The following is an 18791-nucleotide window of genomic DNA, read 5'->3' on the forward strand; positions in this document are numbered from 1 at the left end:
CAAGGGTGGGTGCACTCCCTCTAGAATGGTCAAAGGTAACCCAATGATGCAACACTGCATTGGTGATGGTCCAAAGCCACTCCCATAGCTCTAGGGAAGCCAGCCTGAACCTCAGCTCCAGTTGTCACTGCCTCCCAGGGTGTGTTTGTCAAAAACACCAGATTTCTGGGCCCCCATCCTGCACAGGTTGACCGCCCAGTTCTCTGATAAATTCACGTAATGGGTCTCAAGGAAGTCATATGAATGGGGGAGGGGAAGAGTCATTTTTGATGGCAGCTAGTTTGTGCAATTACTGACATGCAATTTACTGGAAGTGTAACTGATCCACACTTTCCCACGGCACTCAGGTGTCCCCAGTCCTTACCATCTGCTTTCTTGATGTCCTTGTGACCTTGGTTCTGCAGCTTCAACAGTTTCTCAACATGTCCCTCCTCAAGGAGTCGGCCAGTTCTCCAAAGCCACATCATCCAGGGCAGAGGAGTCATGGTGGTGATGGCCACTGAGAGGTGACCCTGTGGCAGGGCCCTGGCTCAGCCGCAGAACCACGGGATGGATTCTGAGTCCCCAGCTCCTTCCACCCGAGCACTGCGGAAGCAGGAAACAGGGAACTTTCCACAGTGCGGCTAACCCAGCCCCACCTGCTTAGTTTACTGCTGTACATGAGACAGTCCCAGTCAACATGCTGCAAAACGGTTATTTCTTAACTCTAGGAAATCCAAATTAAGACAATGTAATCATAAAGAAGAAGAATTGCTAGTCATTGTTAATGTACAGATCATAAAAACTGATTTTTAAAAAAAATAAAAAATACTGTATTTTGAAAAACAGGTAAAAAATATGAAATTCTTAATGGTAATGCAGTAAGGCTCATATTAACTACTATACTTACATAATTTATCTGGCTAGATATGCATGATTAAAATTTCTGTTACTGCCTAATAGTGAAAAATTTTAGTTTTGTTACAAAGCCCAGGAGACTGGAATTTCATTTTGCTCAAAACTCAGAAAGTATTACATTAGCAAAAATCAGTAAAATCTGATATAATAGTATAAATCATTAAAAACACCATTGGTAAATGGATTTACAGAATCTCCACGAATATGCAATGAAGACGTTTTTACAATATTTATTAAGATAACAATTTTATAAATTGAAAGACTCAGAGGCACATAGTTTAAAAGGCCAATACCATGGGAATAATGAAGTCAACACAGAAAAGAAGATATGAACAGTTACAACCAAGACAAGATTTTTTTAAAAGCCACATCCCCCCAATACACATCATACGAACTATCCTTCAAAATTACCATGATAAAAAGTTACTTCCTTCAAAGAAAAATAATTCTTTCCACCTACCAAGCCTAGAAAATCCTATTTACAATGAACTGTCCTGTATTTCATCAGTATTGTTTAATATGGCCTCTTCTATTTTGTCACTAGAAGTACTGAAAATTTTATAGCTATTATATTTACAAATACACATAATATTTAAATTTGCTCTTCACTGAGAACAACTGAATATATACTTAATCAAATCACAATACAAATGTTTTAGTGTTGATAATACATTCTGTGGAGACAGGTGTATGAGGAGAGCTGTATTTAGAATTATGTTGTTTCTGAAGGATTACTAGGCCAATAAGTCTGATAAAACTCAAGGTAGTCACAAAAACAGGTCTTCGTTGATGAAGAATTTAATTTATTTCTGTTTTAACTGGACACACGGGGCTTCTTCAGTCAACCTTCACCACACTGTATATTTTGGTAACAAACCAAAAGCATGCAAAGAAGCCAATTGTTCCTATAAAAGAAAAAACAAAAATAAATCCCTTTTCAAAGGCAGCTTCATGATTTACACAAAAATACAGGCTTAAAATGATTGGTTCCTTAAAAAAAGTCACAAAACTATAAATCATTACTTAACAGGAATATCCCATAGATCTGTGAACTTTTTTGAAATATACAGAACTATAAACTACAGAATAATTCAAATCAAATTTCTTACAGAAATTGATAGAAAAAAACTTTTTATGCTATAAGATTATTGAAAGCTTTCTGTAATATATTCTTTTTCTTATTACATGGAAAAGGCTAAAATTGAAGATGAAAAGGATGCCAATTTTACTTTTCTATTTAAGAATATTTTCATTTTTTTTCCCCACGTCTTTTTTTGGGAGTATAATCGCTTTACAATGTTGCACTAGTTTCTGCTGTATAACAAAGTGAATCAGCTATATGTATACATATATCCCCATATCCCCTCCCTCTTGCACCTCTCTCCCACCCTTCCTTAAAAAACTAAAAACAGAACTACCATACGACCCAGCACAGCAATACCACTACTGGGCATATACCCTGAGAAAACCATAATTCAAAAAGAGACATGGGGCTTCCCTGGTGGCGCAGTGGTTCAGAGTCCGCCTGCCAATGCAGGGGACACGGGTTTGTGCCCCGGTCCGGGAAGATCCCACATGCCACGGAGCGGCTGGGCCCGTGAGCCAAGGCCGCTGAGCCTGCGCGTCCGGAGCCTGTGCTCCGCAACGGGAGAGGCCACAACAGTGAGAGGCCCGCATACCGCAAAAAAAAGAAAAAAAAAAAAAAGAGACATGTACCACAGTGTTCATTGCAGCACTATTTACAATACCCAGGACATGGAAGCAGCCTAAATGCCCATCGACAGATGAATGAATAAAGCAGATGTGGCACATATATACAATGGAATATTACTCAGCCATAAAAAAGAAATGAAATTGAGTTATTTGTAGTGAGGGGGATGGACCTCGAGTCTGTCATACAGAGTGAAGTAAGTCAGAAAGAATATTTTCTTATCACAAAATGGAAAACTGTCATTTAATTAATTCAACATATGATGTGAATGGCTTAAATATCAGAATATCAGATTCACAGAGTAATTAAATGGGGATACTTTCTAAGTACAGTTAGCAGGAAGGATCAGTTTTCAAAGAATTATAATAAAATAACTCAAAAAGATTTTACAATGTGTTGAAAGTGATATGATTAGAATAGTAACAAAGGCACACCCCCTCTGAAATGAGAGGTGGTGTGGTACTGGAGGACAGAGCAGCTCTGTCGTGAGCTGTGTGTATCATCTTTGGATTAGACACCTGGAATCTCCAAGCCCATTTCTTTATCTTATTTAAGAGGGATAATTTTATCTGCCCTATCTCCATAGACTGTTATTACAGTAAATGAGATGATTCATGAAAAAATACATGCCTTAATTTTCAGGTGCTTTCATCTCTCTAGATTCCAAAAAATCTGAATGCTAGATAGGTGACAAAAATGAGGCTCCAAGGGGTTACGTAACTGTCTAATGGCCTGTGGCTGGTAAGAAAGGCCAGAATTCAAATTCACTTTTTCTGACTTCAAGTGTAGTATTCTTTTAAACTATACCATGCTTAGATTTACTAAACATAAATTCAGAGACTCTGTTTTGCAAGAGAATATATATTAAATTGTGAAACTAACCCTTTTTTTTTTTTTTTTTTTTTTGTGGTACACGGGCCTCTCACTGCTGTGGCCTCTCCCGTTGCGGAGCACAGGCTCCGGACGCTCAGGCCCAGCCGCTCCACGGCATGTGGGATCTTCCCGGACCGGGGCACGAACCCGTGTCCCCTGCATTGGCAGGCGGATTCTCAACCACTGCGCCACCAGGGAAGCCCGAAACTAACCCATTTTTAAAGCTGAGGCATAGCTTTTTTTCCAAGATTACCCCCTGAGAAATAGTCAATAGGTAGGGGTGCAGAAGAATACAGAAGGAGATATATACATGCCCCTTGTGGAAGCTTTATCTTTAAAGTTCCAACAGTTTTCACCATTGTTTTAAATGTAATATAAACAGAAAGTATTAAAGTAGATTTTCTAAGCCAAGAGACTATACATGGGCCATTACTACAGAAGTTGTGAATGTTATTATTCTCACATCATACATGTACCGAGTACCTACTCTGTGCACGTCAGGCACACTGTGTGTGTTTTGGAGGACACACAAATACACCTTTTGGATATTCAAAGGGTCATTATTAAGACTTGGGAGAGGTTGGGGTTAATTTTGGAAAAGTAATGGTGAAAACATAAATATATTTAAACAATATTATGGTTAGCAAGAACTTCAAGATAATAGAAGGTATTTTAAGATGAGAAAAAACATTTTATCATCATACTAGCAACCCTAAGAAAGTTAAGTTTATTTTGTTCTTAACAAAATACTTCTAGTATTTTATTTTGTTCTTAATATTGAATAGATATAGTGTACATACTAAAAGTGGCATCTTTCCTTATGTGACAGAACAATTATTTTGTCTTGTATAATAGACTGACTTAAATAAAAGGTGTCAGTTCAGAGTCCTGAAATAAATATGGATGTCCCCACTTTAGAAAAATGCAAGACACTGAAAGGGCTCAGCACTCCTACGTAGAGAACCTTTTCCACAAAGTGAAATACACTAAAAGTTACTGGCTTAACTGGTTGATTCAATTTGATGTGGCTCCAGAATTTAGATTACAAAATTTGTTTTACTCTAAGTAAGTAAAAATATGACACTTTAAATATCAAGAACAATAAAGTTCAGGTGATGGTTAAATTATCTTTATAACATATGCCTGGAAAAACAACAAGACGTTCACCAAGATCATTATTTTTTGTGTGTAGCAAGGAATAAATTACTCTATATATGCATGCATGGACACAAATACAGATGCACAAAAACAGTAATCCTTGTTTCACAGGCTATTACTGTTTTACAGACATTTATTAATTAAGACTTATGGCTATGGACCTAAATCTATCACATAGCATCAAGATATGCACCCCCAACTCCTACCCCACTATGTCTGACCAATGAACGACCTGCAGTACAGAATTGATGTAAGTGCCTAAAGCTTGTTACATACTGACATAGCAACAGGGGTACTTCAAAACTCTACCTAATTTTCTTAAATGTTAACAGATGAGTAAAAAATAGAAAAGTTCTAATTTTTTAGAAAGTTTTTTTCTGGGACTTCCCTGGAGGTCCAGTGGTTAAGACTCCGTGCTTCCAGTGCAGGGGGCACAGGTTTGATCCCTGGTCGGGGAACTAAGATCCCACATGCCGTGAGGCCAAAAATAAAAACTTAAAAAAAAAAAATTTTTAAGTTTTTTTCTTTTGACTCCTATATTTCCTCACATAGCATGCAACACAATCTTAGATAAAATTTTAGATGTACATTTTTTATGACAAAGAAAGGTCCCTCCAATCTTTTTTTTTTTTTTTGGTGTAGCCCTTCCACAAATGCTGACCAAGCACCCACAGGGCTCTGAGATACAGAAAACTTATCTAGGTAGACAGAGAAGATATACACATAGAAATACCAATATAAAGCACACTGTGTCCCATTAGGTACTTGGATTTTAAAGTGGAGATATAAAACTGTAGTTTAAAACTTCTGGAATAAGGGATGTCCTATGATTATCTTTTCTTGATATCATTTATTCTCAATCTCATCTTGACTTCACGGCCTCAATTTCTACTTACTCCTAAACTTAGGTAGTTAGAGCTTTTTATGCTATTCCTGAAATGAGCAGAAGCACGACTGTTCCACTAAGCGATTAACAGGGGAAAACCTTGAGAACTACTGGTTGAGATGCCCCTGTACTTGCAGCACAACAATGGACCCCGTTTAGTCTTCTCCCTTAGGTTCTGTTTTCTCACCTTCGGTTTACCGATATTCACCTCACAGGGAGGCAGACCAAACTATGCTTAGCTGCACTCAAAACTAAATACAGGAGCACTGAGTAGCCACAAGCTTTCATGCAATTGTAATTTGCCTAAGAACTTGTAATTTGGATGCAAGTTAAAATAATTGTAATCTGCCTAAAAACTTATTGACTAAAAATAACTCGTTCTAATTCTTACCTGTAAAAAGAAAGAAGATCAAAACCATTATCATGGTATAACCAAAGTACAGAATTGTACTTGCTGTTCCTGTGATTTGCAGTTTTGAAAAGAAGTAGTGTATTGCATATATTAAGAAATAAACTGCAGTAAAGCCACTGGTAAGGAATGAACGCCATTGCCAATGATAATCCTGGGTAGAAAAGAAAAAAATGAAAGATCAAGAAATACTTTCCAATTAATAGATAACATGTACTGGAATAAAGTTACAAAGCAAACATAGCTAAGTGAAATAGCACCCCAAACCTAATTTTTGCTATTGGTTCCAGTCTCTTTCTCACACTGAACTTTGCTAATTTCTCTCCTCACTAAAGGTGCTGAGAAGCACCCTCTACCTTTGATGGAACTACTTAAAGACTGGCTAAAAACGTTTAGAAAAATCTTAAACAGTTTATGAATAATGAAGCATTAGGCTATATTTTAAAATGTATGTTTCCCAAAAAGAAAAGAAATATACGAAGAGCTTAGTTACATAATTCAAAATTAGTATTACTTATAGTCTAGTCATCTCTATATTAGGAAGATTATGCTCAAAAAAAAAACCTGGTTGAAACCCATTTTTAGTTATTACTAACAATTTATATAAGGTAGGTTTTTAAATACAGCTTCTCTTACTTTTACATAAAGTGGTTTACAGCTTAGCAAGAGATCTTCTAAAAGATACTTCACTATCTTACCCTTTGGAATATGTAAAAAATATATATATTTCAAAAGTACACCAAGATTAGAAAATCCTAAAGAATCCACACACGAAAACTTCTACAACTAATAAATGAACTCAGCAAAGTTGCAGGGTACAAGATCAACATGAAAATCAGTGATTTCATATACTGACAATGAACGATCCAGAAAAGGAAGTTTAAAAAATTATTCCATTTACAGCAGCATCCAAAAGAAAAAAATACCTAGGAATAAATTTAACCAAGGAGGTGAAAGACTTATACACTGAAAACTACAAAACACTGCTAAAAAAAAATTAAAGATGATTTAAATAAATGGAAAGCCATCTGCTTTTATGGATCAGAAGACTTAATATTGTTAAGATGGCAACACTCTCCAAAGCAACCTACAGATTCAATGCAATCCCTATCAAAATTCCAACAACCTTCTTAGCAAAAATGAAAAAGCCAATCCTCAGAGTCATAGGAAATTGCAAAGGGCCCTAAAGAGCCAAAATAATCTTCAAAAAGAAGAACAAGGTTGGAGGACTTACCCTTCCCAATTTCAAAACGTAACATGAAGCCATGGTAATCAAAACAGTGTGGTGTTGGCATAAAAACAGCATATATACCACTGGAACAGAATTGAGACTCCAGAAATAAACCCACACCATCTATGGGCCAATGTGTTTTCAACAAGGTTGCCAAGGCCATTTAATAAGGAAAGAATAATTTCTTCAACAAAAGGTGCTGGGAAAACTGGATAGCCACATGCAAAAGAATGAAGTTGGACCCCTAACTAATACCACATACAGAAATTAATTCAAAATGGATCAATGATCTAAAACTATAAACTTGGAAGAAAACATGGGGGTAAATCTTCACGAACTTGGATTTAAGCAATGAATTCTTAGAAACAAAAGAAAATATAGATAAATCGGACCCTCTAAATTAAAAGTTTGGTGCAAAAGACATCATTAAGAAAGTGAAAAGACAGCCTACAGAATGGGAGAAAAAATTTACAAATCATGTATCTGATAAAGGTCTAGTATCCAGAATATAGAAAGAACTCTAACAATTAAACAAAAAGATAAACAACCCAACTTACAAATGGGCAAAGGAATTAGACATTTCACCAAACAAGATACCCAAGAAAATATGCTCATCATCATTAGTCATTGGGGAAATGAAAATCAAAACCACAGTGAGATACCACTTCACACCTTCTAGGATGGCTATACTTTAAAAACCCAGAAAATAGCAAGTATTGGCAAGGATGTAGAGAAACTGAAACACTTGTGCATTGCTAGTAGGAATGTAAAATGGTGCAGCCACTGTGGAAAAAACAGTTTGATGGTTCCTCAAAAAGTTAAACAAAGAATAACCGTATGACTCAGCAATACCACTCCAACATATATACCCCAAAGAACTGGAAACAGGTACCCAAATAAATATTTGTACACGAACGTTCATAGCAGCACTATTCACAATAACCGAAAGGTGGAAACAAACCTAATGTGTATCAATGAATGAATGAATAAAACAAACTGGAGTACATCTATCTATGCAATGGAATATTACTTGGCTATAAAAAGGAATGAAGCACTGATACATGCTACAGTGTGATGAACCTTAAAACATTCTGCTAAGTGAAGGAAGCCAGACACAAAAGTCACACATAATGTATGATTCCATTTACATGAAATATCCAGAACAGATAAATCTGCAGAGACAGAAGCAGATTGGTGGTTGCCAGGGTCTGAAGGGGAGAGAAGAACGGGAAGTAACTACTTAATGGGTATGGGATTTTATTTAGGGTTGATGAAAATATTTTGAGAAAGAGAGAGTGGGTGCACAACACTGTATATGTAGTACGTGCCACTGAATTGTTCACTTTAAAATGGTTGATTTCATGTTATGTGAACTTAACCTCAATTTTTTAAAAAAGCGTCTCAAGTTTAACAAAGTCAGATTTTATCTCCTGTATAGAAAACAACTATAAAAGAATGATTTAACACAATCTAAATCTTTAAAAGTCACCTAAGGACACCAACACACATCACCATGTTGCCAAGTATATAACTCATAACAATGTAATCTCTGAAATGTTTTAATGAATTTTTCCACTTAAAATGTTTATTTTCACTGAATTTTCAGTCTACCAGTGTCTGTATCACAAAAAAAGAATATTAATTTTAAAGTCAGACAGTTAAAGAATAAAAGTTCAGCAAAATGTGTTATTCTCAGGAAATTAACATTTTAAAGTTAAGCTCTAAATAAATAAATATACTGAATTAGGATACTATCTTAATTCAATCTTAAAGAAGGCTACATTCGATTTAGGAATACAGGTCAATTTCTACCTTAATAACACATATTTACAGAAATCACTTCAATTACAGTTAAGTCCCCTACATATGAACCTTCAAGTTGAGAACTTTCAAAGATGCGAATGTGCACCTGGTTCCAGCAAGGAACCAGCACCTGACCTGTGCCATCAGCGTCAGGCGTGAGTGAAATTGCAGCTTGCCCTCCGTCTCCCGTTGCTGACGATCCTTCAGCTCTACCATCTCCCCCTCCCCCTCCCTCCTCCAGTCAGTAACTCTTCTTGTCTGTTCACTCGATGCCAGCCATTGTACCCCAATTGTTGTATTGTACTACTGTACTTTTCAAGGTGCTGTACTGTAAGATTAAAAATGATTTATTTTTTCTGTTTGTTTTTTATGTATTATTTGTGTGAAAAGTATTATAAACCTATTACAGTACAGTACTATATAGCCGACTGTGTTAGTTGGGTACCTAGGCTAACTTTGTTGGACTTATGAACAAACTGGACTTACGAACGCGCTCTTGGAACAGAACTCGTTCTATGTAGGGGTCTTACTGTAATAGTATTCAAAGTGGCCTTATGCCAAAATTATAAATACTGTCCACAAATTAACGTAATTGAATATTGCTAATACATACCTCTGCACATAGGTGGAAATAGCAAAGAAGTATAGTTGCTTCAGAACAGGTAATAACCAAAATGATAAACACCAGGAACAGGAAGCCAAACATGTAATACATCTGGTGTGACCTATAATCAAACATGTCAAGATGAAGCTATAAATATTTTCTCTTTGACACAGTAAATGACACAATCTTCTTCTCATTTTTCTTGAACTGAAAATGTTTGCTTTTTCTCCCAACTAATCAAAGACAAATTCTCGTAGATTTAGACAGTGATGGGGCGGGGGCGGGGCAAGGGGAGGAAGGATGCAGCAGTGCTATTGGACTCTGCCTTCCTGTTGAGGGAGAACCTAAAACTCTTATTTATTCAAATACGCTTAGCCAATCTGTCTACTGGTGAGTCAGACAAATTTGATTAAAAAATTAATATGAAGACAGAGCCAAACTAAGAAAAGGTTACATTTGGTACATATTGTTTCTTATCATATATGATAAAAATCAGTTGAATTTGGAAAAAACACTAACGGTCAGGAATGAAAGACAAGTTCTAATTACTAAAAAGCTCCAATTTAGTTCTGACAATGCTACCTGGAACCTTGGCACTTTCTGTAACATATGTCAATGCGATCAAATAAGGATCATGATATACTGCAATGTACACACCCTAACAGTGAGGCTCGAAATTGCCACTATGTGCTTTCCCATTCGAACAAGAAATCAGAGAATGAAGGGATCTTGGGATAAGAAACGACTTTGTGATTTTTTTCCCCCCTTTGGCTGTACCATGCGGCTTGTGGGATCTTAGTTCCCCAGGCCCTCAGCAGTGAAAGTGCAGAGTCCTAACCACTGGACCACCAGGGGATGCCCAAGAAACGACTTTGAAAGTTGTCTAGCTCAACCCTTCCTCCAATGCTGGCTTGAATACACTCTATCAAGAGCTCAGAGCATCTCCTCTGAAGCACTACAGATGACTTATTAAAGAGCACAGATTTGGAGAGATTTAGGTTAATTTTCTGCCATATAGAAAATGTAGCTGTGTGACACAGGCAAATTACTTAACCTCCAAAATCTCATTTTCACCTCTGTAAAATGGGATAATACCCACTTTACAGAGGTCTGAGAATTAAGTAAGAAATAATAAGCACTTGATTAATAATAACTTATCACAATTATTCTTTCTCACACTGAAAAGATAACCTTTTGTCTCTTAAGATTTCTGATAATTGGAGAATGGCTTACATTTATCAGGTATAAATAGTAATCCATATAAACAAAAAGAGAAAGCTAGTACTACATATAATGGGAATGGGAATAAGAGGACTTGACTTAGTCCTTAGCTTACCAAATACTATTCAGAATGAAGAAAAGCTGTATAAAGATGCACCCAAAGGGCAAAATCCCTCCCATGATAATACCAGGTAACGGCTTTGTGTAGAAGGACTGCTCAGGAATTTGACGTGGAATCTGATTGGTTCGAACTGGGTGTTCAATGGCCTTCAGAAAAAAACAAAAGAAAGGATTCATAATTATATATCTATAATCTAGTACAGAAAGGAAAAAATTCTTCTCTGTACTAGATTATTTGCCTGCTTTTTCTCAGCTTCCATGATGACACGAATGGCGACACAGTCTACCTGAGTCATCCAGATGACATTTGTATTTAGAAGCAACAAACCAGATACCATCAGGTACAATATTCAGTCTGTCTTCTGGAACAAGCCACCACTGTTTCCAGCAGTGATCCAATGACTAATGGCTTCAGACAAAGTAAGGAATACACAGAAGGAGATAATATAGTACTCAGAAAATAGTACTTAATAAAAAGATAGAGTTAAGTTTTTCCTTTTAATTACATACTTGCTGTAAGAAATCAGCTGGTTCTGAAACTGTGGTCAATGTATTTTTTTTGGAGATGGACAGTGTCATCTTTATTAAAATTGCTCAATTTTACTAAGACTTAAGAACACGAAGAAGATAATGAATGGCTCTATGAAGCTTTATAATCCTAAATTATTGGTGATGTTCTCAATTATTCTCCCTTTCGTAACACATTACATGGTAGTATAAAAACAAATGGAACCTAAAGTACCTAAACATAGTTACATAAGAGGAAAAAAGAGTACATATGCAGAAATTCATTTCCTTGCAAAAAAGTTCAAAAACATACTTCTATAGGTTTTGTGATGACATATCAAAATTTAAAACTTGATATTCTCATTGAGATTATACTCCTGTGGACTAGATTATTTTACATGTAGGTATATGTGTATATAGGCAGAGACCCACTAAATCGTTCTTCAATTTTTATATTTTTAGAATTTTAAGTACTTATTTAATCTATTTAATTAAAAAAATTTCAAACCATATCAGTTTACTACTTATGCTATATAGATTTTAAGTCATGAATTAAACAAAATGCCAAAGAACTGAAAAATCTTTTAGTAGCCTGGCATGGTAGGTGCAGTGGAGACTCTGAAGTCTCTTAAAAGTCAAAGTAGATAAGTTTCTTCCAAGGTTTTTCCAGGTCCCCTCACAAAGTGTACTACACTACGTAATTTCTCTTAACCTTGTGGAGATACTTTCAGAGGAGAGCAAAGATAGCGAAGTGGAGTTAGAGGAGGACACTGAAGAATTCTCATTTTCCTCTTAGCGTGAGGTTAGAAAGGGGGCAGCAGAGGTGGAGACCGAAAGACTGGAGGGAGGGACTGAGACTTGATTATAATATTTCTTAAAATCAAATATTAGCAGGTAAGCATATAAAATTTATTCCAAAGCTACATATTAAAAAAACTGCTACTCTTACTGTATAGTCACTTTTCTTACAGCTTCACTTCCTAACCCATACTCAGTTTTACCCAGTTTACTTAGTTAAGTAATATAGATTAGAAACACTTATGGCTAAGAAAAAAATGCATGTACTTTTTAGGTTAAAGAAAAGTAATTATTTTTAATGTAACACATTCAAATTTTTCATTAGTTTAAATTAGCATTTCATTTCCTATTAATCCATTTTAGCTTCCATTTCCATTTACTTACAAAACTTTGAAATCTAAGTTTACATCCATAACCTCTCTCTACCACACTCTTCTGAGTACTATTTTAAGAAGGACTGCAGTCAAACTAGGAAGTCATCAATTTTCTATGAAATCCAGATCCCACAGGACTAGTTTGTATCTTTTAGATACCTATGTCTTTTAAGGTGGCACATGCTAACTTCCACAGTTGAGATTCATTTGAATAAGTTAACACCTATAAACTTACATTCTTCTTAAAACCAAAGTATGCACCAATAAATGTTAGAGGCACAGATATGCAGAACCAAAGAGCCAATATGGCAACCAATGTCCCGAAAGGAATAGATGCTGAAGATCCTTCTCCCCAGAGAATCAGATTCATTATAAAGAAGTCCGCAAACACAATCCTGAAAGACACAATAGGTTTTTGGGTAAAACCTGAGGTGGAAGCAAAATGATATAGTAGCAATCATATGTAGTTAGTATCATGATTTCTGTGTTATACACAAGGAAAGTGGAACTGCTGAGCCATAGGGTATGTGAATTTAAAACTTTAGTAGAAACTGCCGAGTTGCTCTTCAGATTGGTTTTGCCTGACTTAAACTCCTACCAGCAGCTTATGAAATTTACCTCTTTCCATATTTTCATCATGCTTGGGATTGTTAACTTTGTTGTTTTAATTTGCATTTCCTATTGACAACTGCAGCTGAGCATCCTTGTGTTTGTTGGCTTTCTAGGCTCCGGAAGCGCAGGCTCAGCGGCCACGGCTCACAGGCCCAGCCGCTCCGCGGCACGTGGGATCCTCCCACACCGGGGCACGAACCCGCGTCCCCTGCACCAGCAGGCGGACCCCCAACCACTGCGCCACCAGGGAAGCCCCACTGCTCATTTTTCATTTGGGTCGCAGGGCTTTTGCAAAGTCACATATGTGAGTTATTTATATACGCTAGCAACTAACTCCTTGTTAAATACCTTTCTCCTAGTTTATGACTTTTAAGAACCCAAACATATGTGTACTTCGTCCCTTTCAGTCATTCTTCTATGAGTACATTTTTAAAACATGGCTGTAATAATACTATAATCACTTCTGTATACCGCCCCCCCACACACAGTTTTTAATGTTATCAAAGTGATCAATTTTTTCCTTTACCTTTTGTGTAACTTAAGAAAGCCTTTCCTAACCCGGGCTCATAAAAATACTCCTCTAAATTTTTGTCTAATTGTTACACCCGTTACATTTGGGTTTTAATCCACCTGGAACTGATTTCATGTGTGTGAGGTAAGAAGAGAATTTTTCTCCCTTCATGTGGAAAATCAATTGTCCCAGCATCATTTTACATTGTTCCTCTGGTTCGTGATGCCATGTCTAGCATGCTTCTGTGTATACATGGTCTACTTCTGTGTTCTCTATCCTGGCAGCCACAGGACCCCTCCAAATGCCTTTGCAATACTTGGTCTTCTCATCAGGTAACATGGTGAATTTGTATGTATCTCTAACAAGCTTTGTAGACTTGTCATATGGACTGTCCCTATTTTGAGAAGTTACTTCAGGTGTTGCAAAGTTTTTCTGTTGCTAATACTCCTGTGAATAGTCTTTTCCCCACACAACTACCACTACCATTAAGATGTTTCACTTGCAATTGGTGGTATTCATAATCTTGAAATATTGGCTGATATCTAGCCATTTTGCCCAACTCTTTTACTAATTCTACAAGTTTATAGCTCAAATTTGTTTATGTTCTCTGTATACAAATTATGTCACCAATAAATAATAATATAATCTCCACCTTTCTTTTTGTTTCATGTCTTAATGTAACTAGAACTTAAATAACTGAAGCCCTAAAAGTGATTTATGAAAATGTCTCTAGTGTTTCATCATTAAACGATGTTGGTTTTGAATCAGAGATGAGATTTTTATTAATAGAAGGGAGCATTTCTCTCTCCATTAAATTCTTTTTAAATCTGGAAACAATCTTTAATATTATCAAATGCCATTTTGCTGTGCCTACCGCAATAATTATATGCAGGTGCTTATTTATAAAAAAATTTATGAATTGATTTCATATTATCAAATGATCCTTCTTTTCCTAGATGAACACCAATTCCCTTTGCCCTGGGGACTTGGGTTCTTGGCTCTTCTCCTCTCTACTTACCTCATCATCCCCTGGTGAACACCTGTTTTTAAGGGTGGGATGAAGATGATAAATCAGAGAAGGTTTGATAAGAGATGTAAAAAACTAGCATAGGATAACTTCTGTGAAGGCAAAAAGGAAGGAGTTTCAAGGAAAAGGTATTCCAATGTTACACAATGTAAAGAGGTAAAGACAGGGAAAATGGTTTCTAGATTTGAAAATGGGAACATCTTTGGTAACCTCAGAGAGAAGTTCACTAAAGTGATGTGGGAAAAAGATTACGTGGGTTTACAATGTAAATATATGCTAAGAAAATCAGAGTAAGGGAGTATAGACTATTTTTTCAAGGCATTTTGTTGAAAACTGAAAAGAAAGACAGTAGACTAGAAGATGCTTACAGGAAGCTCTTTTTAGAATATGGGAAACGTAAGCATATTTGTAGGAAGAGATGAAACATGTGACCAGAACACAGAGAAAGAGAGAAATGGATTATGTCAGAGATTGGGGGGATGTTTGAAAGGCAAGATTCCAAAGGAAATTGTGGCTGACAGTCTTGGTAAGGAGGGGCACTTCTTCAACTGCCAGCAGAGGGAAAGAAGACAAAGGATATGGCTTGAGGAAAGCATAAAAATTTGAATAGAATATGAATGGCTGAGAGGCATGTGAATCTTCAATGGAGGTGAAAATCTGAGACTATTTAACCCAATCATGTCTAAAAATGCCAGCTATTCTTTCATTTCTGGCCTGCAAATGGAACAGTCCTGGCTTCAAGATTTAACCCTTGGCCTACTTTATTGCTGCTGATTATTCAGAGGCCAGTTCTTGCCCTCCATTAATCTGTGAGCGGGGGATAAACTGGGTTGTATTTCTAGGACCAGACACACATCAGATATTTGATATCAGAAACTATCTTCCAAAGCACCACAGATGTTCTGTTTTTTTATGTTGGTGGTTGTTTTTTTCATTTTTGGTATATGTTACTCTAATCTAATTAATGGAATACGCTTAAAAGTAGCTATACTCATGATAAAAATCCGAAAATGTATGCCTGCCTGAACGATCTTCAGGTGAGGATTCATTCCTGTGATTAGGTCAAAAACTTTATACGCAGCCTTACATGACAATATGCCAGACTAAGAAACAGACTTTTAAGAAAAGGAATATAAAATTTCTCATGTCTAAAGGTACCCTTTCCAGATAAGACATGTAGTTGCCATTCTGCAAATGTTTATTAAATAGTCACTATTTAAAAATTAAATTCATTTTCTGGGGTACATAGAGACAGAAAAGATTAGACTTACAGGCCAGAAATTCTGGGAACTAAAATATGACTATGTCAAGCAAGTTATTATTGAAAAATTCACTTACCCAGGACAAAGAAATGATGTTAATAAAACGTTTGTTTTCCACTTCTCACCTCCAAAGGCTGTAGAACAAAACAAAAGTGGCATTGACATAAAGACTTTTCTTCAAAGCAAACCAAATATCCATACCTCAGGTCTGGTATCGGACAAATTAACAGACAGCACTGGGGGCCTATTCGTAGAAAATGACACTAGCAAATGTCCTAATACTCCCTAATCAAATGATCCAAATCAGAGATGCACATCACAGGACTGCCCTGGATAAGTCCCGCTCTAAAGATTGTTTCAGCATAAAATAAATCTAGTGTCAAAGGAAAGTCATCCAAACCAGTTTTCCTTTTCTAATCTTTTTTTTTTACTTCAAAACAAAACAAACCCTTAAATTCTAACCCAGTTTTAATTAATGGGACTAGATGGAAAAAGGGTGCACTGCAGATTCTCGTTTATCTTGAGGTCAGTTTCAGAATTTGTTATAAAACTAGGAACCCTCAAGCCTGACATGCAACACACTTCAATGTCCATAGTAGGTCTGAGTCTCCAGGATGCCTCCAGCACTGTAGTTTCAGGTAGGCCGTGGGTGGCGGTGGGGAGATCAGTGTGTAGGATCAGGTGACCAAGAAGAGTAGAAGGGTTACGGCCACTTGACAGAACAAATTTACTTACAAACTTTTTACTCTCCTTTGCCCCTCTCTATTTTTTTTCCCCCACTTTAAAAAAAACAATTAAAAACTTAAGTCTCGGGCTTCCCCGGTGGCGCAGTGGGGATGCGGCAGGTCCCCCCTGCCGATGTGGGGGACGCGGGTTCGTGCCCCGGTCCGGGAGGATCCCACATGCCGCGGAGCGGCTGGGCCCTTGAGTCATGGCCGCTGAGCCTGCGCGTCTGGAGCCTGTGCTCCGCAACGGGAGAGGCCACAACAGTGAGAGGCCCGCGTACCGCAAAACAAAAACAAAACTTAAGTTTCTAGAGTAAAAAAAAAAAAGAAAATACACCTCTGCTCCTAGTTTAAAAGTTGGAGATAAAACTGGCTGAGATCTGAAAACCGCTTTGATTTTTAAAAAAAGTTTTAACAATTCATAAGCAATTTTAAGTACCTCTTGCCCTAAAAGAAAACAACAAATTATATATATATGATTTGAATTCATAGCATTACTGATAGGCTATTGTGAAATTATGAATTTTGGGTTTAATACAACTCTACTCAAAATCCTCATATATTTTTTGAAACATTAAAAATGCTTCTATAAAATGAAGTATTTTTTGACTAGGGCCACATGACAGTGTGTCTCAGAATGTTCTGCCTGATTAATATGCTACTTAATCTGCAGCTAGGAGAAATGAAGGACGGAGAGAAGATGAAGGGGAGGTGTGTCTGTCGGGCAGCGAGTACGGATCAGAACTCAAGTAGAGGGAACGGCATGTACGAAGGCAGGTGCACAGGCTGACTGAGGAACTCAAAGAAACCCAGTGCACAGAAACAGTGAGAAAGGGGGAGCAGGCAGGGGTCCAACCGTACCTCATATGTGTTAAAATACATCTGACCACCCTAATCCTATGTCTGTTAGAAAAGAATGAAAGAATAAAAGAACTCTGACAAAATTCACAGAAATTAAACACACTCACACACACATACATGAATATAGAACTTCACATACTCTATGCATCTAGCAAAGTCTAATATTTCTATTTGGGGTTGAGTCTAGCCAACCACACATTAAGGCACCTATGTAATCCTACTGTGTTTTAGGGTTATTCTCTAAACCTTATTCCTATCAGAAGGCCTTGGGCAACCCTAGCCCTGCGTCAGCATCTCCCTGGCATTTAAATTCCCAGATTACCTATGGGACCGTCTCAACGTGACTACAGGATTCCTAAGCAGGGCAAACTCTGGCATTTACTGACCCCAGCAAAGTTGCTTTCTAAGTCATCTAATCATATCCCCATCCTTACTCTGTGGCTCTGATCCTTTTTTTCACTGAACTTTATTTTACTTCTGGAAAGCAAGAATACAAGAGAATGCAACAAATCATGCTACAAAAGTAACTTACTTCAGGGCTCTTTAAAACAGTGAGATCTTAATTTACTTTAAGTACAGTTCACTTTTATAAATATTAAATTGATGTAAGTATGACCTCTCTCATATAAGGTATTCCTGTATATACTACTTGTTTTTTAAAAATTTATTTATTTTATTTATTTATTTTTGGCTGCACTGGGTCTTCATTGCTGTGCGCGGGCTTCCTCTACTTGCGGTGAGCGGGCTTCTCTCTGCAGTGGCTTCTCTTGTTGCAGAGCACAGGCTCCAGGCGCGCAGGGTCAGTAGTTGTGGCGCACGGGTTTAGCCGCTCCGTGGCATGTGGGATCTTCTCGGACCAGGGCTCGAACCTGTATCCCCTGCACTGGCAGGCGGATTCTTAACCACTGCACCACCAGGGAAGCCCTGTACTACTTGTTTTAATGAATAAATCAGTGATACTCGTATAGTTTTTCCTTTATTAGTCTAAATATGTTTCTATGAATGTAGCAAATCTAAGTTGTTCAGCCAAACCTGTGATGTCAAAACTTAAGGAGGAGAGACGGGATGATGGATAAGCAGCACCCAAATCTGTCTAACCCACTGTTTAAGCATGTCTGAACGAGCAAATCTCTGGACAGTCATCCACTTCACAAGCTTCATTAAATAAGGATACACACCTCTAACACGTATTGTTTAAAGA

The 18791-nt window shown here is 37.1% G+C and overlaps 1 protein-coding gene across 1 annotated transcript in view; it reads right to left on the reverse strand.

The window, feature by feature from the left end:
* Positions 1-1112: 1112 nt before the first annotated feature.
* TM9SF2 (transmembrane 9 superfamily member 2) overlaps positions 1113-18791 on the reverse strand; it is a gene marked incomplete at its 5' end in the record, with an annotated part of 56069 nt that continues 38390 nt past the window's right edge. The window contains 6 exons of the mRNA XM_082675811.1: positions 1113-1802; positions 5917-6088; positions 9582-9693; positions 10909-11060; positions 12828-12987; positions 16081-16138. Of these exons, the coding sequence (XP_082531937.1) occupies positions 1735-1802; positions 5917-6088; positions 9582-9693; positions 10909-11060; positions 12828-12987; positions 16081-16138 (722 nt within the window). The 3' untranslated portion in view covers positions 1113-1734. The remainder of the gene's footprint in view (positions 1803-5916; positions 6089-9581; positions 9694-10908; positions 11061-12827; positions 12988-16080; positions 16139-18791) is intronic.

This window comes from Grampus griseus (genome assembly GCF_964374135.1).
Source record: "Grampus griseus genome assembly, chromosome: 18".
NCBI classification, from domain to species: Eukaryota; Metazoa; Chordata; class Mammalia; order Artiodactyla; family Delphinidae; genus Grampus; species Grampus griseus.